This window comes from Ahaetulla prasina, chromosome 2 (assembly GCF_028640845.1).
Source record: "Ahaetulla prasina isolate Xishuangbanna chromosome 2, ASM2864084v1, whole genome shotgun sequence".
NCBI classification, from domain to species: domain Eukaryota; kingdom Metazoa; phylum Chordata; class Lepidosauria; order Squamata; family Colubridae; genus Ahaetulla; species Ahaetulla prasina.
The window spans coordinates 268,004,405-268,028,002 of record NC_080540.1 but is presented as its reverse complement, the minus strand read 5'-3'; the positions used below and the strand labels follow the sequence as shown (position 1 = coordinate 268,028,002).

General features: G+C 37.1%; 1 protein-coding gene across 3 annotated transcripts in view; it reads right to left on the bottom strand.

The window, feature by feature from the left end:
• Nucleotides 1-23,598, bottom strand: part of MCCC2 (methylcrotonyl-CoA carboxylase subunit 2) — a 33,749-nt gene that overhangs the window by 3,697 nt on the left and 6,454 nt on the right. For all 3 annotated transcript variants that reach the window (XM_058168916.1, XM_058168913.1, XM_058168914.1), the window contains 12 exons: nucleotides 23,265-23,366; nucleotides 21,987-22,114; nucleotides 20,505-20,617; nucleotides 17,221-17,334; nucleotides 15,445-15,509; nucleotides 15,057-15,156; nucleotides 11,964-12,059; nucleotides 9,572-9,644; nucleotides 6,972-7,048; nucleotides 2,556-2,622; nucleotides 1,695-1,851; nucleotides 923-1,037 (listed from right to left, as the gene is read on the bottom strand). In XM_058168916.1, coding sequence (XP_058024899.1) covers nucleotides 923-1,037; nucleotides 1,695-1,851; nucleotides 2,556-2,622; nucleotides 6,972-7,048; nucleotides 9,572-9,644; nucleotides 11,964-12,059; nucleotides 15,057-15,156; nucleotides 15,445-15,509; nucleotides 17,221-17,334; nucleotides 20,505-20,617; nucleotides 21,987-22,114; nucleotides 23,265-23,366 — 1,207 coding nt within the window. The remainder of the gene's footprint in view (nucleotides 1-922; nucleotides 1,038-1,694; nucleotides 1,852-2,555; nucleotides 2,623-6,971; nucleotides 7,049-9,571; nucleotides 9,645-11,963; nucleotides 12,060-15,056; nucleotides 15,157-15,444; nucleotides 15,510-17,220; nucleotides 17,335-20,504; nucleotides 20,618-21,986; nucleotides 22,115-23,264; nucleotides 23,367-23,598) is intronic.

Below are 23,598 nucleotides of genomic sequence, written 5' to 3'. Positions count from 1 at the left end.
TAAGGTTTGCAGTTGATAATTAGAGTCTCTAAATTGTTGTCACAGAATTTGTAAATTATGTTAAAATCTTGACACCAGGTTGAATTAATATATAGGCATAAGCCTCCTCCTTTCTTTTACCAGATGTTTCTGGAATCCTGTCTGATCGTTCAATTTGAAATCCTGGAATGTTCAGGCTGCTATTTTCAATTGATTCATTTAACCAGGTTTCAGAGAAGCATAGGACTGCTGAATTGCGAAAATCAGAATAGTATTTGTTTAAGAGGAGTATTTCATCATCTTATTTGCAAGTGAGCGTATATTTGTTAGGAAAATTGAAGGCAGAGGAGTTTTAGTAGTTCTTAGCTTGATTAAGATCCCAGATCTTTTACCTCGCTTCCTTCGCTTCCGCTGCTTGGTTTTTAGTAATCCATGGCTCCGTGGGAATTGCCTCCTCCTGTGTTAGAATCTCCTCCGTGTTTGTAAAGACAGGCGGGGGTGAGATTAAAGAAAGCTGCTCCTTAAAGAAATGTTCCTTAATTTTTAGCAGATGGTCTCGTGAGTAGGAAATCCGTAGTGAGTCACAGAGAACAATTAGAAATAAAGAAACAATTAGAGAGCATTTCACCGAGGCAGCCTTCGTCGGCGCCATCTTAGGTAATATCTTAGGTAATTTTACTATTGTAAAATTTACATCTTAGGTAATTTTACTATTGTATGCACTAATATGTAAGTTCTGTAGTACAAGTGATAGCTGAAGTACTATTGAAAGCTATAGTATGAACCCCATTTCATACAACTTCATCTGAGACCATACTGAATGAATACAATCAGAAAAAGTAACTATATTGCAAGAAAATAGAGGGTGGTGATGGCACCAAATACAGCATTATGACCATTCCCTCCTAAAGTACTTCAAAATATCAAAAGTAGTGGACATTACCTGCTTCCCTTCCCTTGCTTTTTGGTCCTTGGCTACTGTAGCTAAAACAGTTGCAGCTTGTTCTCCTCCCATCACAGAGATCCGAGCATTCGGCCACATAAAAAGAAACCTTGGACTGAAAAATACAAATGATAGAATAAAAATCTCTTCAGCTGTTTACAAATTTGTTCCTTCACTTTTCATGACTGGGGGGCGGGTGGGAGGGGGCAGAGAAGGAAGGAATGTTATCTGCATAATGTGAACACTATTAAAACCGTTCTAGATCCTTCACTGTCCTTCAAAACTATCAATGGTCTTTTCAGCCCATATAGCAAACAAAACATATTTTGCCTTTTGTTCCTTAATATGGAACACTACTCTATGTATCTCATTAAACGGGAACTACTAAGGGATTTATTTAGTAAAATCTACAGCATTTAGAATAGAATAATAGAGTTGGACAGGACCTTGGAAGTCGTCTAGTCCAGGGGTCTTTGCTGGCTGAAGTATTCTGGGAGTTGAAGTCCACAAGTCTTAAAGTTGCCAAGGTTGGAGACCCCTGGTCTAGTCCAACCTCCTGCTTAGGCAGGAAACCCTACACCACTTCAGACAAATTATATGCATATGCAGCCATATGCAGTCCAGTGGCATCCTTGAATTAAATAATTCATTCACATAGGTATTTTAAACCATGCAATAGAACAATACTCTCTTCTAGAATAAAAACAATATTTTCACATGTTATAGACACATTCCTAACATCTATAATACTATGGCTGAAGTGCATACTTACCTATATGCTCTTCCACACATCCCATAATTTCCAGCACCATAGGACCCTCCAATAATAACCGTTATTTTAGGCACACTGGCACATGCTACAGCAGTTACCATTTTGGCTCCATCTTTTGCTATACCACCAGCTTCATAATCCTTACCAACCATGAATCCTAATTGGAGAAAGAGTTAAGACCATTATCAAGTATATTTGCAAACAGCTTGCTTTGCCATTAGAAAAACAAAGCAAGACTGCAAAACTTGGTTTATTGCTTTAATTGATTCAACTAACATTTTTTATGCTTTGTAGGCTTTTAGCTGATATTATTTATTTGCTAAACTTTTATCCTGCCTTTATTATTTTATAAGTAACTTTAGAAATTAAACACACATAACATTCCTTCCTCCCTTTATTTTCCCCACAATAACAGCCCTGTGAGCTGGCTTGGGTTGAGAAAGAATGGCTGGCCTAAAATCAACAGCTGGCTTTATGCCTAAAGTGGCACTAGAACTCAATCTCCTGATTTCTAGACTTGCACCTTAACTACAACAATCTGTTTCATAATTATTTAATTATTAGTTTAGGGAATTATTTTATTATTTCTAAATGATAACTGTCCAAGCAATTTGTAGACCACTGGACAGAAACTCAATAAAAGTGTAAACTTAGTTTGAAAACTACTTTATAAATGAATAATAACTAAATAAAACAACAGTAATTCAATCTGACAATATCCCCCAAACTCATAAAAAAGGTTGTTAGAAACGATGAGCAGGAATTAATTTATTACTATTATACAAGGAAAGGTATAATTATTTGCTCAAATATTTATTGTCTTGCAGTTCAGTTCCATAGACTATGATAATCACTTATTACCTGTGATGTTTTGTAAAAATATAATGGGAATATTTCTCTGACAACAAAGCTGAATAAAATGTGTGCCCTGTAAAGATAAGAAAAAATTGAGAGTTGACCTACTGAAAAATAATCGCTAAATACTATGATACTGCTGCTAAAACCATTGTATGATCCTAAAGCAGTATTTCTAAAATCATAAAGCTTATTTTTTTAAAAATGGGAAAATGAAATTGCATTTTTGTTTCGTTCCAATTTTAGTATATGTGCTGCTGAAGTGAACAGAAATTGCATTTTTGAAATGTGCAAAGATCTTAAATTTGAATCTGTTGTTGCCTTACACACTGTAAGCCGCCCTGAGTCTTCGGAGAAGGGCGGGATATAAATGTAAATTAAAAAAAAAAAAGTGAAATAATTCTGTAAATGGCTTTATCTCTCAAACTATGAAATCATATTTAAAACAAAACTTTTTCTATGTAACATTGACTTACTTTCTTGTAAAGCTGATCCATGAAGCAATTACTCATTCCCTAATAACTGCTAAAGTAGATTGTAGCAGGTTTTAACACATGATGATGTGATAAAATAGCAGGTGATAGTAACTGAGGTAACAGTTTGCTACTGTACTTAATCCTAGAAATAGTAACATTGCTATAAAAAGTACCAAAAAATACTGCAGCAGGTATCTTGAGAAAAACTTAGTAACAACCTATAACTCCTCAGCATCTGTAGAAGTTCAAAGCACACAATTTACATCATCTACATTAGAGTTCTCAAAATTGAGCCCCACAATGAATCCCATATATTGCAAATTGGATTGGATAAAAAGACAACATGACAAACAGAGAGATCTTAATTATTCAATCATTAGGCTATATCCTATCTCTAAAAAAAATGAAAACATCTTCATCTTTTTGAACTTTACTATATGTTAACAGCAGATATAAATCTAAACAAATGTTCATCATCAGAATTCCATGGGAAAGTGCAACCCTCTCAAAGACTAAATATGAAATATCACCCAACTAAAAAGGCCAACAAATATAACCACTAGAATTTGAGCAGGATCAAGTCTGTTATGTTCAATCCAGCCCTGCACAGTCTCCAGACACATGACTAAGACTTCAATGGCATCACTTGGTTGGTCTAGGACAGGTGTATCAAACTCGATTTCATTGAGGGCCATATCAGGGTTGTGTCTGACCTCAGGGGGCTGGGGTAGGTGTGGCCAGGGTGGGTGTGGCCAGCTCAACATCACTGTCAGGAGGACCTGAGGTGGCCTGAGCACTCTGCCAACGAAAACAGGCTCCCGAGCTCCATTTTCGACTGCCCCAGCCCTTTGCAACCCTCTGCCAGTGAAAATGGAGCTCACGGCCCTCCCGAGCTCTGTTTTCAGTGACAGAGGGTTACAGGAGCCCATGGCAGCCAAAAATGGTGTTCTGGACCCCGTTTTCACTGGCAGAAGTACAACAGGCTGGTCCTTTGCTGTTTCCAGGGCGGCCCTGTGGACCAGATCTAAGTACCCCATGGGACTGATCCAGGCCCCGGGCCTTGAATTTGACACCGTTGGTCTAGTCAAGATGTATATTATTAATGCACCTTTAACATATTGATGATATGATATTGAGCCTCTGGTGGCTCAACAGACTAAGCAGTCTGTTATTAACACAGCTGCTTGCAATTACTGCAAGTTCAAGTCCCACCAGGCCCAAGGTTGACTCAGCCTTCCATCCTTTATAAGGTAGGTAAAATGAGGACCCAGATTGTTGGGGGCAATAAAAGTTGACTTTGTATATAATATACAAAGGGATGAAGACTATTGCTTAACACAGTGTAAGCCGCCCTGAGTCTTCGGAGAAGGGCAGGATATAAATTCAAATTTTAAAAAATTGACTCAAAACCAACAGATGACTTCACTCAGTTAATATAGAAGTTAAGCAAAAAGGAAGAGAGTCAAATCCCGTGACATCCACAAATAAGGAGCTGTCAGTGAGATTTCCCTCCAGATCTTTCAGATGGGCAATCTAACAGGCTAATCTAACAACCGCTGTAAAGTGGAGTGATGCCAGGAAGTCAAAAATCAATCAGAGAGTGATCAACTATGCTGACAGATTGATGACAACGCCCTCCAAACCAGATCTTGAGAAAGAGCTCTAATAATGTTAGGTCCACCATGACTCCCAGAGATGATGTCACCAAGTGACAAATTGAAATTCCTGAAAAATAAAGAGAGTCTCTAGTGCAAGTGATAGAATCCAGCAGCTCAGACTGGGAGGAGGGTACAGCAGCAGCAAATCTGACTTCAACCAGACAGATTCACACCCATTTATCTTCAGATCAATGTCTATGAAAGCCCTCATTGATTTGCAGGTGACAGTTACCACCCCACCCCACCCCACCCCTCCCATCCCTTCCTGTCTGAGATGGTGCTAAGCATGAAATCCAGTGGGCCCATTTGCAAGAGGGGAACCTAACCCCGTAGAGCAAACCAGATGGTAATACAAGCAAGATTTAATGCAGAACACCATGTCATTCAACACCAACATCTGATAACCTGGCCTTGAGGACAGATCCCAGTCTGCTCCCAGGATCTGCCAATATCTCCTTTGTCTATCATAGTTCCTGCATTTCTCCCATCAATCTCCACTCCCCTCAAGCCCTCTCACCTCTCACTCCTTTCTCTTAGGCCAAGGCATCCATTTACCCACTCACAAATTCTAGATACCCCCAATCGTCCACTTAACAGATATACCACAATCACTTCCCTAAACATCACAAACACAGCTCTTCCAGAAGTATATTTCCTGCAGATCACACCTGTCCCTGGCATTCAGCAACAGTGTGTGTGTGTGTGTGTGTGTGTGTGTGTGTATGAGAGAGAGAGAGACAGAGAGAGACAGAGAGATAGACAGAAAGAGAGAGAAGCTGTAAAAGTCCTCTAGCATGCACTGTCAAACCTCTGCCCTCCTTCCACTGAACAGAAGGATAGACAATGATAAAATCCAAATGTTTTACTACTGGTTCTGTGGGCGTGGCTTGGTAGGCGTGGTGTGGCTTGGTGGGTGTGGCTTGGTGGGCATGGCAGGGGAAGGATACTGCAAAATTCCTCCCCACTCCTGGGGGAAGGATATTGCAAAATCTCCATTCCCACCACACTCTGGGGCCAGCCAGAGGTGGTATTTGCCGGTTCTCCAAACTACTCAAAATTTCCGCTACCGGTTCTCCAGGACCTGTCAGAACCTGCTGGATTTTACCCCTGGGGATATAGTAAATGATTGGGTAATCAAAGTGTCAATCTCTGAGTCTGAAAGAGGGGGTCAAGATGCAGAGAACAGCACCAAAGGGGTCCTAGTGAACAACATAGGTCAGGTTCCAAAAGTACATCCCAGCTTTGTAGTACCATCCACCCAAAGTCCTCTTCAAGTCAAATCCCAAACATCTCTGCTCTGGGCTAATGCACTCCAGAAAACCACGGTAACCAATAATAGTCAGGAAAAGGAAAGCTTGTCTACAAAAAATTGTTTGCTTTTGTCTCCCCACTCCCCCCTGAAGTATGGAGAAAAAGATTTCAAGAGAGAAAACTGTTTGTTCTTCTATATATAAAAGCAATATGATCACACCAGTAGCGGAAAAGGGTAAGACAAAAGAGAAATTGCCTTAGAGAACTGCTTTTTTTTTCTTCCTTCATTTCTCCTTGCAGAACAGAGAGATTGGAGAGAAAGAGATTTCAAAAGAGTACTGTAAACTATTTGCGTAGCATGACTGTGGTTACCACCCCTGGGGTCCCAGCATGATTGCATTGTTTTGAACGCAAGGAAGAGCAAACAGCTTACTGTCTTGAAATTTCTTTCTCTTCAATCTTTCTGCTCTACAGGGGGAGGGGAAGAAAAAAACATGGGTCAGGCATAGAACAATGCGTACTGACTGTAATAGCTATCACCTGACTGAGGAAAACTGCAAAAATCACAAATGGTTGTAAATTGGCTGTAAGGTTATTTTTCAGCACCAGGGTAATTTTAACTAATGCTGAACAAGTGGTTATTAAGTGTGGACTAGTTCTTAGCCTAATGAATCACAAGCTAAATTACAACACAATAATAAATTGGCAGCAGCATAATCCGTAGGCAAAATAGCAGCATTATAATATTCACAACTTTTGGATCAATTAAATGTTAAAAGTGTGGAGATATACTTTGCACATCTTTGCACATGTTTTCAGTACAGTTGTTTCTAGAGCTAACTGCAAGATCTCAGAAGGTCCCACTCCCAGCAATAAACTCAGTCACATTTAAATTGGTGCAGATTCCTGGAGAAAAGCCTAAAGACATGTTCTTATTTAATATAAATCGGCCACTATGGATTGTAGTTTCTGGTATGCATTTTGATTCTCAGCTACAAAAATAGGGAGAAGCTTCAATAACAGTTGCTCACACTTGCCTTCTTTGCTGATTCTGAAAAAAGAACACCATTGTTTCCAATTATTCCAACTGGGTAACCAAATAACCGAGCAAATCCTGAAAGAAAAGAGAAAAAAAATCATGAGAACATCATACTCTTATCAACTGTCTATGAAAAGCTTTAAACTTAAGAGTTCCCATGAAAAAAAAAAGGAACACAAAAGTAAAATAAATTTTTTTGCAGCTATAATAATATTGATCATAGCAATAGCCATGGCAATTACTTTTGCTGCAACAAACTAAAACGTGACAATTTAAGAACTAGGAAATTTACTATAAGAGGATAAAGGTAAAGGTAAAGATTCCCCTCGCACATATGTGCTAGTCGTTGCCGACTCTGGGGGGCGGTGCTCATCTCCATTTCAAAGCCGAAGAGCCAGCGCTGTCCTGATACTGATGTTAATTCAGAAGCCTGTTGATTTTACCTTCAACTGAGTTGTGCTCCCTCTGGAGAGAGGAGACCTGGAGCCTCAGGGGCAGGGGTGAAATGCTCCCGGCTCAGACCAGATCGGCTGATCCGGTAGCAATGGCGGCAGGTGGTTGGACAACCGGTAGCAAAAATCCCTGCCACCCCTGCCCATGCCCACCCAATCGCCCAGTTGCCCGCTTGCCGCTGCTTTCCGGCTCGCTCGCTTTTCCCACCCGAATGGTAGGAATAGGTTGTGAACAATGCTTTCAAAAGTAAAAAAAAAGGGCTCTGGTGATCACAGCTGAGGCGCATGATCGTCAGAGCCTTTTTTTTTTACTTTTAAAAGCATTTTTACAACCTATTCAGCTGAATAGATTGTAAAAAAATGCTTTTAAAGGGTAAAAAAAGGCTCTGACAAACACAGCTGAGCTGTGCGATTGTCAGACCCTTTTTTTACTTTTAAAAGCATTTTTACAACCTATTCAGCTGAATAGATTGTAAAAAAATGCTTTTAAAGGGTAAAAAAAGGCTCTGACAAACACAGCTGAGCTGTGCGATTGTCAGACCCTTTTTTTACTTTTAAAAGCATTTTTTTACAACTCATTTGGCTGAATAAGTTGTAAAAAAATGCTTTTGAAAGTAAAAAAAAAAAGATCGCGTGCCATAGCTGATCACCCCCACCCCACAGGCTGTTCCACTTACCCAATGCCTCCTTTTGGTGTGCACTGCATGCGCACCTCGCATTTGGTGTGTGGTGCACAATGTGCATGCGCGTGCACGGCACAGCCAGCAAACCAGTAGTAAACTGGTTCAGATTTCACCACTGCTCAGGGGGCCTTCTGAAATCATAGCATTTCCTAGAAAACCAGGTGACAGCTGTGGCCAGAAGGGCCCTGCTCAGCTTCAGTTGTGTCATTATTTCGAGCAGGATGCCTGAGGTCAGTTACTCATGCCTGGTCATCTTGCAAATGGATTACTGGAGTGCTTTACAGTTTCCCTTGATGATAAACCAGAAACTGGTTTACCAGAAACCTGTGTCTTTGCCAGCCAACATCAGTACATTATATCTCTTTGAGAGTTACACTGGTTACCAGTGTGTTTCCAAAAGCAATTCACGCCTTTGCTTGCTACTTATCAAGCTTGGGGCCTCAATCTTTCCATCCAAACTGGATAATTCTGGAGTCTGCTAAAGGTCATATCCCAAGATTCAAAGTAAGCAGTTATGATGGGGGCTTTCCTCTTTGGAAAAAGTGGCCCTCAGAAAACTTGTAAAAATTTGATTGTTCCAGAACAATCCAGCCTTTGAGGATTGATCAATATGAAATTCCTGGCACCAAACCATTTATTGTTAAAATGTACTACAGCAAATTACATATTTAACTAATGTTTAAATAACATTAAACGTTGGTTAAATATGTAATCTGCCATACCTTTTTATTTTTATTTTAAGTTTTTTATTTTTATTTCTTATATTCTTTGTTGTAAATGTACATTCTCTTGTCCACAATTAATCATACATACATATTTTTTCTGAAGAAAGCATAAAAATAAGACATTTTAATTACATTTGGGGTTGCTCTTCTACCCTTTCTTTCCCCTCCTTTCACAACAAAAATTCTCCTCTTTCCCCTCCCTGCCTCCTCTCCTCTTTCTTCCTCCTCCTCTCCTTCCTCTTTCCTAGTTCCCTTTCCTCTCCCCCACTCTCCCCTATTTCCCCCCCTATCAAAGTCGAAGAGCCAGCACTGTCTGAAGACGTCTCCCTGGTCATGTGGCCGGCATGACTAAACGCCAAAGGCACATGGAACGCTGTTACCTTCCTACCAAAGGTGGTCCCTATTTTTCTACTTGCATTTTTACGTGCTTTTGAACTGCAAGGTTGGCAGAAGCTGGGAGCTCACCCCATTACTAGGGATTCAAACTGCTGAACTGCTGACCTTTCGATCGACAAGCTCAGCATCTTAGTCACTGAGCCACCCTGTCCCTCACCTTTTTATTACTTAAGAGATAAAACATTGCCTAGAGTTCTTGCATTGAAGTGGTAAATCCATTACTACATTAATTAATAAATTAATACATTTTCTATAGAATCACATTTTTTTAAATTGAAAAGATAAATTCATTCAAAGCATGATATTGTAGAATAGATTCATTTTTTAATTTAAAAATACTACCTGTGACTAATGTATCCCCATATAAGGCCTTAAATTCATCAAATTTGCTTCCATCAACAATTCTAGCAATGACCTTAAATAAAAAGAAAAGAGAGTTACATTTATCATTAGCAGCTCATTTTATTGTAATAAATATCAACCTAATATGTAAAGTGAGATGTTTTTCATAACATTTTAAACTGTATCCATGTTCCAAACAGTATAGTTCATGTCCAAGTCCAACTAGCTCAGTAAAATGGACTGGACAATGACATTAATAAGAAGCTCTTTTGCAAAGTACATATTTGCTCATAATTACTCATATCACACATTTCATTTCTGTGTCATTATAAAATTAAGGGAAAAATGCAATTATCTTAAAACAGTTTGTAAGAAATGTCAATTTTTTTATGTTCAGTTGACCTGCTCAATTATAAAACAATTGTGTTAGCAAGAGTACATTATTGCATATGGCTCAGATTACATAATATGCATATGGCTCCACTCACAATATACTGTGCAAATAAGTGATCCTGCTCTGAATCATGTGATTCCCGTGTCAGGCTAACAAATCAAGGTGGAATCAGTTGTAATTCTAATATTGGTAGGGCAGGTCAAGGACAGCAAGTCTTTGTATGTGGTGCTCATTTGCTACCAAGCCATATGTAGTCTTAATCTGTAGTCTGAAATGGCTCCTTATTTAGGATTAAGGAATGAATGAGTTCAGTATAACTTACTTGTACTGATAAAAAAAGGTGAAATATACCACCTGCGCATTGTGCATTGTATGTAAAGCCTAATATGAGATAACTAAGGACTCAATCTTGGGTTATTTTACTTATACAATTAGTGAAACTGGCTGCAAGATTTTGATACAACTACTATATTATTGTACATGTAGTGCCCTTGTCTTTTTATCTGTCCTATGCTTAATATTGCTGGCTTAGAATAGTTTTCACATTTCAATTTCAACTGCAAAGATTTAACAAAACTATACAGAAATTATATAAATTAAATTCATAGATGTTTGTAATTAAACATGGTTATAAAAATTCAGGTGATTTGTCTCTTGTACAACTGAAAAAACTGTTGTAGTAGGAAATTCAAGTATTACAGAAACAATAATAGTAGCCTAGTCTTGCCCTTCTTAGCAATGCTTTTTAAAAATGAGAACATTTTATTTTCCATTAAAATTTTAATTGCTTTCAAAGAACTACAATGCTAAAGAGTCTGCTAAATTATTTTCTTAAAAAAGTATGACTGCAGTATAACAAACATTGCTGTTGATCTGCCAATTTCCTCACTTCTCATTTTAAGAAAAATATTCTTGATTATTCTAATAAACTACAGTATATATCCATTAAATTAAAACTCATTGTAACCTAAAAGCATTACTCAAAACATATGTCCTTGGAAGCAAGCAAAGACTACATTAATATTCTGGAGCTGCTACTATCCCCAGATATAGCAATATTCCTAGCCTACAGTTACAATCAATGACTAAGTATTAGGCTTGCGCACCTAAAGACCTTGGACCACTCTGTCAAGATTGCTCTGTGACCATGAGCAGCGGTTTGTTTAATTTGGCCTTTGGAAAATTGAAGCTGAAATGTGTATCTAATCGTATTACCTGCCACTTCAAGACTTGATTAATTGTGTCAACAGATTTGACAAGAATTGGTAGTAAAGAGTTGTGAACTTGGCCTCTTGAAAAAGAACAGGAGCAGCAGAGGCCTGTTAAAGATAGATGAACACATATGGCAGTACTTCTGTTCTCAATCCTATTTATCATTATTCCTAAATGAAAAAACTGAGCTAGAAATACAATAATGACAAAAGTCAGATGTAGCACTTAGTTACTGACACAATCGTAAGTAGAATTCCATTTTACACTATCTAAATTCCATAATTTTGATGGATTGTTTTTGGTTCAGTAAACATAATTTGAAGCTAAGGTTTCTTGGCTTACTGGTGATAGTTTAAGTGATATATAAACCAGGATGGATGTTTGTTTCCTGGCTAATTGCTTGTTTGGTTTTATACTTCATCCAAGTCTTTTCAGATCAAGACATGAATGTTTAAGGCAAAAGAACCACTTAAAAAGAAGTAAAATATAAGAACTGCCAAAAGGCATGATTAATTTGTTCATCCACAAGTGTGAATCTGGCTTTGTTTCATAAACCACACTTAAAACAAACAGTTTTATACCATGTTGTGTTACCTTGGGCTCTCACATTCTCAAAGTGATCAAAAAAGGATAAAGCAAACTTCCATAATTCATATGATTTTCTTGAGATTAGCCTCCCATATCGACAACATTAAGCATTCCCATGGATATCCTGCATGCAGCCATACGTGTGTGTGAGGATCTGGCTAGGCACAATCTTTTAAAATCATTTTTAGAGATGTTTACCTCTTTGACATCAAAATTTCTTTTAAGCTGTTCTCCAACTATGCCATACAATTCATCTGGAGGAAACAAAGGTTCTTCTGAGGGTTCTACTGTTATCTGAGATAATTGAAAGTACCAAAAAATAAGACAAGAATTACAAGAGAACTCAGGCATATATCAGTTTTGCACACTGACTACAAGTTCTCTTTTTCTACAAGCCCAGTTTAAAAAAATGACAATATTCAGTACGAAATTTAAAGATACTCTAAATTTTAGATTGCCGTTCTCCTCCAGATACCTCCAATACAGTATTGAATCAAGTTTATTGATTCAATCAGACCCAAATTAGAGGAGTAAAAATGGGGTTCTTGATTATATATGTATTTTATCTCACAGGTTTTATCACCACCCACAATTCAAGGAATACATGACTTCACAAGAATTACATCCTCAGCAAATAAGAGTGGAAGGTGGGATAATGTTTGAAACAAGTGGGATATGGAGGTAAGAGGCTATAGTAGCGATTAGCAGGCACATATTTTCATCACACAATTCACAATCATTCCAAAAAATGAAAATATTCTTTTTAAAACTTCATAATTAAAATATTTTAAAATGACCCAAAATGTAACCAGGTTTTATGTACATTATCTCAGGATCTCAATCTGTGGTTACTTTTATTTATTTTTTAAAAAGCCAAGAAGCCAAAATCTAGTATCTACAAGCACCAAAGCTTCAATTTTTGAACTGATTCATGTTGACCATTATCTGGTTTATAAACCAAGCTTCATTATTGATTTGAATTTGAAATAATCTAACATTCAGTCAGAGCTACTTGGTGTAACCATTACACTAAGAGCAAAATGTGCAGTTTTTAGGCCACTTGCATCCTTCAGGAAGGTGGCGGGTGACCTACAATGCCCCTTCCCACACCTATAGGTAACCAATTGGGATGGCAACTCCATCACTAAGCAAGGCAGCTGTATAATGAAACATCATGTGGTTTTATCTGACTTAACATGTCAGTTCCAGCTGAGATTGCTTATTTGTTCCCTAGGACTATCATTAAGTGTTGTACCTTATGATTCTTGACAAATGTATCTTGTCTTTTATGTACACTGAGAGTGTATGCACCAAGACAAATTCCTTGTGTGTCCAATCACACTTGGCCAATAAAGAATTCTATTCTATTCTATTCTATTCTATTCTATTCTATTCTATTCTATTCTATTCTATTCTATTCTATTCTACAGCGAATCACCTGTGGTCATTAAGCATGACACCTCCCAGCCATAATTGGTGACTTCCTGCCAACTTCCCCACTGACTTTGTCTGTCAGAAACCAGGGGTGAAGATCACAAATGGTAATCACAAGATAATGTGATAGCTACAAGTTTGAGAATCAGTCATAAATCTCCTTTTTCAGCACAATAGTAATCTCAAATGGTTCCTGAAGGAGCAGTAAATAAACAAGAACTAGCTGTACTGTACTTTCCTTCACTTTCCATATTTCCATTTGCTACTTCCACTTCTGTTTCTACCACTACCTTTTTCTACTTGCTTCCTATCTACCAGTGCACGTTTTCTCTTCTATTCCCTTGCATAATATAAAGGCAAGTTGCTCTTCATATCCCAACTCAAAAAAATCCTTTGGTTAGGTTGACAGCTTTTTCTGGCTTGCACAGCAGCTGTAATGGTATGTGGGAATGACCTTGGGAGACAAGGCAAAGAAGTGTAGCCAAGGGAACAGTCAGATAAATTTATTAGTTTGGTCATGTTTCCTGTGGTTTAGCCCGCAATTACATAATTAAAAAAATACATCTTGTGAGTTAAGCAGTCTCTGCCAGCATGCAATATGATTTGGGGGGGCTGGGTATGAGTATCTTGTTAACGCAAACTCATATATTCTCAGGATCACATGGATATCATTCAAGCCCTGGAAAAATACCTTTTAGGAGGATTTATGTATTAATGTATTATTATTTATTTATTATTTATTTATTTATTTATTTACATTTATATCCCGCCCTTCTCCGAAGACTCAAGGCGGCTTACAGTGTGTAAGGCAATAGTCTCATTCTATTTGTATATTTACAAAGTCAACTTATTGCCCCCCCAACAATCTGGGTCCTCATTTTACCTACCTTATAAAGGATGGAAGGCTGAGTCAACCTTGGACCTGGTGGGACTAGAACCTGCAGTAATTGCAGGCAGCTGTGTTTTAATAACAGGCTTCTTACAGCCTGAGCCACACCGCGGCCCTTATTATTAAATTTATATGCCACCCATCTTGTAGCAAATACTTATAATATCTGCATTCAGATATTGCTACATTCAGTTTTGATCTCCACGATGTAAAAAAGATGTGGAGACTCTAGAAAGAGTGCAGAGAAGAGCAACAGGGATGATTAGGGGGCTGGAGGCTAAAACGTATGAAGAACGGTTGCAGGAACTGGGTATGTCTAGTTTAATGAAAAGAAAGACTAGGGGAGACATGATAGCAGTGTTCCAATATCTCAGGGGCTGCCAAAAAGAGGGAGCCAAACTATCCTCCAAAGCTCCTGAGGGTAGGGCAAGAAGCAATGGGTGCAAACTAATCAGGGAGAGAAGCAACTTAGAACTAAGGAGAAATTTCCTGACAGTTAGAACAATTAATCAGTGGAAAAACTTGCCTCCAGAAGTTGTGAATGTTCCAACACTGAAACTTTTAAAGATGATGTTGAATAACCATTTGTCTGAAATATTATAGGGTTTCCTGCCTAAGCAGGGGGTTGGACTAGAAGACCTCCAAGGTCCCTTCCAACTCCGTTATTATCTATTATATATCTCTCAAAGTGCAGCAGATCCCTAATATAATGGGACTGTGTTATTGGCAGAGTTGAAAACAGAAATGGATCACTCAAGGGGTGGAAGGAAAAAAAAAGACAGAAGAAAGTGCACAGGAGTCTGCAATGCACTTTTAACTACCTTTAAGAAATCAGCTGAATCATGCTGGAAGTGAAACGACTTTAAATTCATACTTTTCTCTGAACTACCCCAGTAAACACATAATGCAGCGTAGCATCTTTATATAAGTTCTGATACATTCCTAATAAAAGAAAAATATACACTCACGTCAACTTTCTTTTTGTAATTCAAACTTCTCACTATTTTTCTCGCCAAGTGGAGTGCATGATTATCATCCAAAGCATAGTGATCGGTTACACCGGATTTCCTGCAGATTTAAAATATAAAACTATAGTACATCAGAAATTGTGTGTACACGATCTCAGGAAAACTGCAATAGCCAGAACTCTGAAGACTAAGGTTGTAAGTCCCTCTTATTCCATACTGTCATAACTTTGAACTTCAACGAACAAGTGTTCATAACCCAAGGACAACCAGTATCTCACCAGGAGAGTGGTAGCAGACGATTCCACTACCATTTAAAACAGGATACGAGCTAGCATGACCAAAAGCTATTACAATCCAAACTGTTGGTGGAAAGAAGTGCTTATTTTACCTGCAGTGAAGATCAGCACCTCCAAGATCCTCTGCTGATACCTGTTCCCCAGTTGCTGCTTTTACCTAAAAATGAAAACTAAAGCTGAGCACTCCCAAATGTACTTGTGCTGTTGTGTTGGACACGCACTCTGTTTTAAAGCTAAGAAGGAAAGAAAAAGACCAGAACAAATCATCTCCAGAAGCCAACACCCCGATAACACCAGACAAACAATCAAGCAGAAAACAATATCCAAATTAAGGAACTATCAACCACACCTTCACTCAACACCGGCAGAGCAAATTACTGTATATAAATAGGGAATAAACCAAACTCCCTTCTAGCACTGATGATATTACCTAATCAGGTAACGAAATGTCTGTAAGCAAATAACCAAGCTTAGAAAGCACCAAGGACTCAATACTTCAACCTTGAGCTACACCTATTTTCTTCTATTGCTATCTATCTGTAAGGAGATATAAATGCAATTATTGTTAGCTGTTTGCCCTTTTTTTTCATTATTGTTCATTGATAATATCCCCACATGAAAAGCCCTGATTCTGAAAAAAATGTTGAGATTTAATCAGTAACTCTGGTTCTTTCCCATTTTTCTAAACTGACATAATTAGTGCTTAAAAATTCAACAGGAAATTAAATAACAGATTAATTAAGTGCTAAATTATAGAGCTTAATTATCCAAGAACTGTTATTGATTTTCTAAGTCTGCTTTTGCTGATTACTTTGCACAGGAAAACTATCCCTTTCCACATCAAGCAACTATTTTTGCAAGGCAACCAATGCAAAATACATGTTTTACCTCCACTGCCAATATATTTTGGGCAAAAATGACATTCAAATACAGTATATTTCAATAGAATTTCCCCTCCCCAAAATCTAGAAATAATATTTATAATTAAAATAACTAATTATTACAAAGTACTTAACTGTATTTCTGACCAAAAAAAGCAAATCATTGCAAAATGGCAAAAAATATTAATTGATCAAACAAATAAGGACAAAAATAATTACTTATCTGTGATTTATATGGGCTAGTGTGTCAGCTCTGAGGGGCCACACGCTGAGATTTTTCCCCTATTTGTTATTTTGTATGTCTTTAAGTAAAAATGACATTCTATACATAAAATTAAAGCAGTATTTCATGCAGACCACTTAAATGACAAGTTTATGTTCAGTTAAAATGCAGCTTATCTATGATTCCTTGGATACTACAAGATGTTTTTTCCTAATAAAAACTACCAGGATTTTTCCCTATTTACAAGAAATGCAGAAGACATCCAAATCCATAATAGCTGACAAAAAATGTGGTTGTTGTTTTTTTTAAATCAGCCCAGCTCTGCTGTTGAAGTAGCAAGAAAATAGAAGTAATAATAATAATAATATTTTAAACATAATAAAATTATGTTTAAATCCTAGTGACTTTATGGACACCTCCATAAATTTTTCACAAAGCAATTGGGAAGTGGTTTGTCACTGTCTCCTTCTAAGACTGATTTTTTTTTTTTTAATTTCTCAGCCTACTTTTCAGTCCTGGCATTTCTTGTAATCTAAGACTCTAAGTAGTAACTTGGTCTGGCCTTGTTGAGTTTTACTTGGTGTGTTTTACTGAATCAGCCGGATGCTAAACAACCACAATATATAAAATATTTTGGTATTTAACAAAATATTCATTTTTGCAACACCTAGTTGTTATATTGAAACCTACAATACAGTTATTTGATATTTATCTGTTTTTAACAAGGAAGCCTTTGCTAATCCTTTGAAAAATACTTCACTCACCAATGGAGGTCCACCCAAAAATATTGTTCCCTGCTTTCCAACGATTATACTTTCATCGGCCATTGCTGGGACGTAAGCCCCTCCAGCTGTGCATGAGCCCATAACTACTGCAATCTGGAAAAAAGAAAAGATGATTTATAAGAAATCAAATCCATGTATCACCTTGTGTTTTCAGTCTAAGAATCTAGCGCATAACAAACCTAATTCTTCCCTTGTGTATACAAACCAAAATTATTGACTACTCTGGAAAGCAACATTTATCCTGTGGTAACTCCATTGTACAAGTGGGGTAGCGTCAACCTTCAGCTAGAACAAGACTGTGGAATCTCTGCTTCAGAACCAAGAATCAGCAACTCTCAGCAGCTAAAATGCCTGCGAGTGTCTCAGATTCCCATTCCAAGATCATTTTAAAAAGTTCACAATTAACTTTTCAACATTCCTTTAGGCACCAAATTTCTTTGGAAAGTCATCTTTAACTCCAGGAAAGCAGCACAGTGGAGTATGAACTATGTTTCTTTTGGTCTCTACATCACAGCCACTCATCTTAGATCATATTGTTGCAATGAATTTGACTTCTTCTAAGCTACTTCAAAGGGGGCGCGATGGCTCAGTAGTTAAGAAGTAGTTGTGACTAGAAGGCTGACAGTCTGGATTTGAGACACAAGTGCCACGTCAGGGCGAGGTCCCATTTTTGCGCCAGCTTCTGCCTACCAGCAGCATGAAGGTAACAGTATTCCATGTTTCGCCACATGCTCTGCACTGCGGCAGATGTCTTGCTCACCAACATCTTTGGACAACTCTGGCTCCCTCAGCTAAGAAATGGAGATTCTTAGATGATCAGCAACCCCCCAAGAGTCAGACACAACTGGAGAAGGGGAAACTTTTACTTTTACCTTTAAGCTACTTCATGGTTAAAATCTAAATTATTATTGTTTCCTTTATATTTCTTATTCTATGAATTATTCTACCTCTCTTGTGAATTCTTTTACTTTGGTTATTTCTTTTTTGATCAGATGTTTTTGTTCTTTTCATGTACCTTTAATCATGTCATCAATACCATCTACGTACACACTTGAATTACTTAATCAACCTTCATTCTTTTAGATGTGCTGATCCTAATCACTTTTCTTGTTAATGAGCTTTCCATTCTTATTGTGTATCTGCTAGATAACGAAATTTAACACATCAGTGAAGGGGAAAAACAAATGGCAAAGTATGTAACAAAAACGCATCTTCAAGCTCTGATTGAATGATTTCGTATTTAGTTCAAGACATTAGTGGGTTATGTTTCATTGCTTTGTGCACAAAATCATAGAGCTGAAAGGGATCATTTGGGCCAGTATTTTTAACCTGGCAACTTTAAGATGTGTAGATTTCAATTCCCAGAATTCTCCAGTTAGTGGAAGGGAATTCTGGGATTTGAAGGCCACACATCTTAAAGCTGCCAGGTTGAACAACAATGATTTTCAGAGCACAGACCACAAACTTCCTGCCAGGTACAGTTCCAACTGCACAACCTTTCACAAGTACACCATGGGTTGCCACAATAAGGACACCTCTGTTTAAACTAATCCAAGGTTAGAAAGCAACAGACTGCGAGTTCAAGCTCCACCTTAGCCATGAAAGCCAGTTTGGTGACACTGAGCCAGTCACTTTCTCTCAGCCCAACTCACTTCACAAGGTTGTTGTTGTGGGGAAAATAGGAGGAGGATGTGTTGGATATGTTTTTAGCTTTATTTGTAAAAATAATAAAGGTGGGATATAAATTAACAAACAAACAAACAAACAAAATCCATCTCTAGCCTACCAGAGGGACAGTTTTAGCAAGGGAATTGAGATTGCTTGCTCCTGATCTCTCTTTTTAAAATGCCATTCTTCTTGACCTCAGTAATCAACTTAGTCTTTTGTTTGCTACTGTCTCTAAATTAGTCATTATTTCAAAACAATGCCTAATTAAAATACCCGGTGACACATTTTTCTACCTGAAATTTCTCTATTTTTTCTCTCCTACGTAAGTGGAAAGAGCATGTCTATTCTTCTGACCTTTATAATAGATGGAATTTTTTTTCCCCCTTCAATTGTGTTCTAACATCAAAGTGACTGGTCAGGTCTTTCTTTCTACTATGATCTAAGCCTGCTCTATTTTGCCAGTTTAATTTCTATTAAACTGGCAAAATAGAGATTCAAGAGATACAGATTATCTCTTCCTGCAATATTTGGATGTTCCTAGTAGAATTTAAATTAATTATTTACACTTAGATCTGTGTTCCTTCATTAGCTGTGGCGGTTTTTTTCCCATTAGTTTAATTTTTCCTAACGATTCTTCCCAAATAAATCTGGGAAATAATTTATGATCAATGCATTATTCTGTCGGGGGATAGAGGGATAAAAAAAAGCAAGATGACAATTGCTCAATCCTCCTTTTTATATACTATTATGCAGGTGAAAAAAGGGACAGACTTCAATTATGCAATTGCAGACCCCCATCTTGATTTTTTTATCCTATCTGTTGTCCCTTCTTCATTCATTCATCTTTTAAAAAGTCAATAAATATGTTTACTTTTCACACAGAGAAACCTGCTATTTCATGTCTTATTTAGAACTATAATTGTATCTTTTTCTATTATATCTACCACATATTCAGCACTATTCACATAGCCATATAATCCATATTTGAGTATTTTTTCCAAAATTAAATATCCCAATTGATTTTTCTTTTTTTGCTGTAATTTGGCCACTTATATTGGAAATTCAATTCTGATAATAGACTATATTGAGTCTCAGTCTTTCTACCTATCCATTGCCAAAGTGCATTCCTAGATATCACCCCATCACTGTTTCTGAGAAACATTGGCACTTAGATTTCCAAATGGGATTGGTAATGCCAAAGTGATATAAATTACAGAAAGTCTTTGTTTAGCAACTGATTTATTTAATTTACATTTATGACCTTTGCAAAGGACAGCTGAAATAAGATAATAAGCACAGTTAAAATTTCAGTTAGTGACTACTATGCTTAATGAGCAATTGCTGGTCTCAATTGTGGTTGCTAAACAAAGACCATCTGTATTGGTTTTAATAGTTCAAAAGAATCAAGAATTCTTAACAAATATTTGCTTTGAAGATATCAGGAGCCTTAACTTTGCAGTCTTACCGCACAGATGACTATTGGAACCCATTTACACAGTTCTCAGTTCCAAATGATCCACATGCCCTCCACTAGTATTCATAAACTTCATATTTGACCCCAATACTTTTCTGCTTTTGTTCTTAAATAAAATTACCTGTGGAATTCTTTGGGAGGACATGACTGCTTGATTATAGAAAATCCTACCAAAGTGATCACGGTCAGGAAACACTTCTGCCTGACGAGGCAAGTTGGCGCCTCCTGAATCAACTAAGATCAAATAAAAATTGAGCATTAATAATTGGCATTTCAGTTAAATCTTATTTAAAATTATTCCTTAGAGGAAGCAATACCATAGACAGATCTGGAGAAGGAAATTAAAAAGCAGATTTGTTTCTCTGCCCAACAGTTATAATCTGCCATTGTCATTGCTACAATGCAAACAGGTACTGTTGGGAGGCCGTTACTTGGATGAAAGAATCCCCTCACCACCAATCCATAATCCTTTATCTAAACCAGGGGTCTCCAACCTTGGCAACTTTAAAACTTGTGGACTTCAACTCCCAGACTCCCTCAGCCAGCAAAGCTGGTTGAGGAATTCTGGGAGTTCAAGTCCACAAGTCTTAAAGTTGCCAAGGTTGGAGACCCCTGATCTAAACCACCTCCGAATCCTACAAAGACAAAAAGAGAAAAACCCCAGGTGGAAGGTGGAACAGCTAGCCAGTTTTAGTGCAATCATGGATTTCTTAGGGCCATTCCTTTTCATTCCTTTCAGCTGGTCATTAGATGTGGCTGCCATTTTTTTATTGAACAGTGAAACAAAATATTGAAACACAGTTAGAAGATACTATTACAATGGAGATGTAATACTGTACTGTTTAACAAACTACAAGACAATATATACTAAATTCAACTTCTGCATCTTTATTCTACCCGTTATTTTTTTGAAGTTATACTAAATAATGAATGAAGTAAACCTTGTTTATTGTCCAACAACATTGTTTAAACTTTCAAACCAGAAGTGTTGATTCTAACACAGCTCCAGGAAATATGGTCAATGTTTAGGGGTGCTTATCCAACAACCTAGGTCAGAGTTTCTCAACCTTGACAAATCTAAGACAAGTGAATTTAAATTCCTGGAATTTCCAAGCCAGCATATGAAGTCTACATATCTTAAAGTTGCCAAGGTTGAGAAATATTGATCTACAGTATGTTCTATGTACGAGTCTATAATTTATAGCTATTATTATATTATTATTCATTATTCTGTTTTTTTTTTAAAAATACTGAGCACTTGGCTTTAAAAATCATTCCCACCACCCTTAGCACATCAGGCTGAGTATAGTTTTCCATCATAAGTAAATTAACAAACCAGTCAGACATTATAACAAACCATTATCCTTGCAACTCCAGATTTTCAAAATCAGTTCAACCCAATTTCCTATATTGGCTTCCACTCAATTATAAATCATGTTTTTGTCAACTCAAAGATACGGGTGTTAATTACTTTATTATATATTCTGCCCCTGAATTAGAAAATATTATGGCTTTACAGCCATTATTATGGGTACAGCAAACACTGTGTGTCATAACGATAGCCTCTTACAAAATAAAACCTGCCTCAAAACTTAATGCTTACCTAAGTATACACAAGGAAGATGATTTTGCATTGCAATTTCTTGAGCACGGAGATGCTTCTTTACAGTAATTGGATAATAGGTTCCACCTTTGACAGTAGCATCATTGGCAATAATCAAACACTCCACTCTGAAATTCAGTTTTTATTAATTAATTGAGAACATTGAATATTAATTGTGTGATTAAAATTAATGAAACTTTCTTTAAAATGTGAGCGTATATTGTTAGTTCCAAATGTATGAAAAGATTCTCTTATTATATATTACAACTCTTAAACAGGTTCTTACCAAGCTGCTTACTACATCTACTGTAACAAACAGAGGATTCTTCTTTTCCTTAGAAGAATCTTTATGAATCATCCATTTTATACATTCTGTAACATTTAAATATAAAAGATATCAGACATTGCTGAAAAGGCTCTGTTATAACTCATATGAAATAAGTGAGAAGCATTTCCAGCCAGCAGAGCAACTGACAATTCCAGACACAGAAAAAGGTTAAGAAAGAAAGGTTTAGTAAAGCTAAAACGTTGAATGACAACTATCACTACCCTTCTAAACACTATAATCCTACCAATGTTATTTATATATTAATTACTTTTCACATTTTTGAACTACCCATGTCCCACAGAGAGGGACTCTGGGCGGATGTACAATAAAACAAATCATTATTTTAACACCTTGCTTGTTCTAACAGCAACAAAATTATCTGTCAGTGTTTTATGCAGACATATTACTATGCAGACATATTACTATACAGCCATGACAGATATTGTGTGGCATTCTTGCTGTTACTGGAGTACTACTCCTAGCATCCTTCACCTTTAGTCATCCTGGTTGCCTGGTAGAACCCTGGCTGGGCTACTAAAACTTGTAGTTTACCAAGTCAGATGGGCCACAATCATCTACATATTAAATTATAACTTCTTCAGATGTGATTAATAAAACCAGCCTTGTTTGAATCATTTCTTCTTGTCTGATATGGAGTGATGGCTTAATGTAGAGATGAAGTTTTCTGGCTTTCTAGGTATCTTGTTCAACTACATCTTTTTAACAGCCATTGGCAGAAAGGACAAGGTGGGACTGGACTATCCAACCATGAAGCGCCATAAAGGCTTGATAATTTCTCAACAATATAAACTGCTCAGTAGAACTGCCAATATATAATGGTGATACAATACTTCTGAATATCAATGACTCATACTAGAAAGGAAAGGAAATTAAAATACCACAGTAAAAAGCAGAAATGGAACCAACAATATAGCAGTAGCTGTTCTCACCCTGATACTCTCCCAATGCCTGTAATGATACCTCCTGCTGGCACTTCTTCATTACCGTAGAGCTGATAACCTGCAAACTGGGAGAACTCCAGGAATGGCGATCTAGAAGAAAAAGAAGAACATTTTGTAAGTTAGTCACATGAAGCATTCTTACCTGATTATTATTGGCAGGTATCTACTGTTTAAGTTTGTAGTACAATAACCTAACTCTAAAAGAACATTGACTTATTTTGGAATTTTAGCCCACCTTTCTAATTCTGACCAGGGAATAGTCACAGTGACCACTACACACATTATTACTAAAAATGCACAGTATATGTAAATGATAATTTTA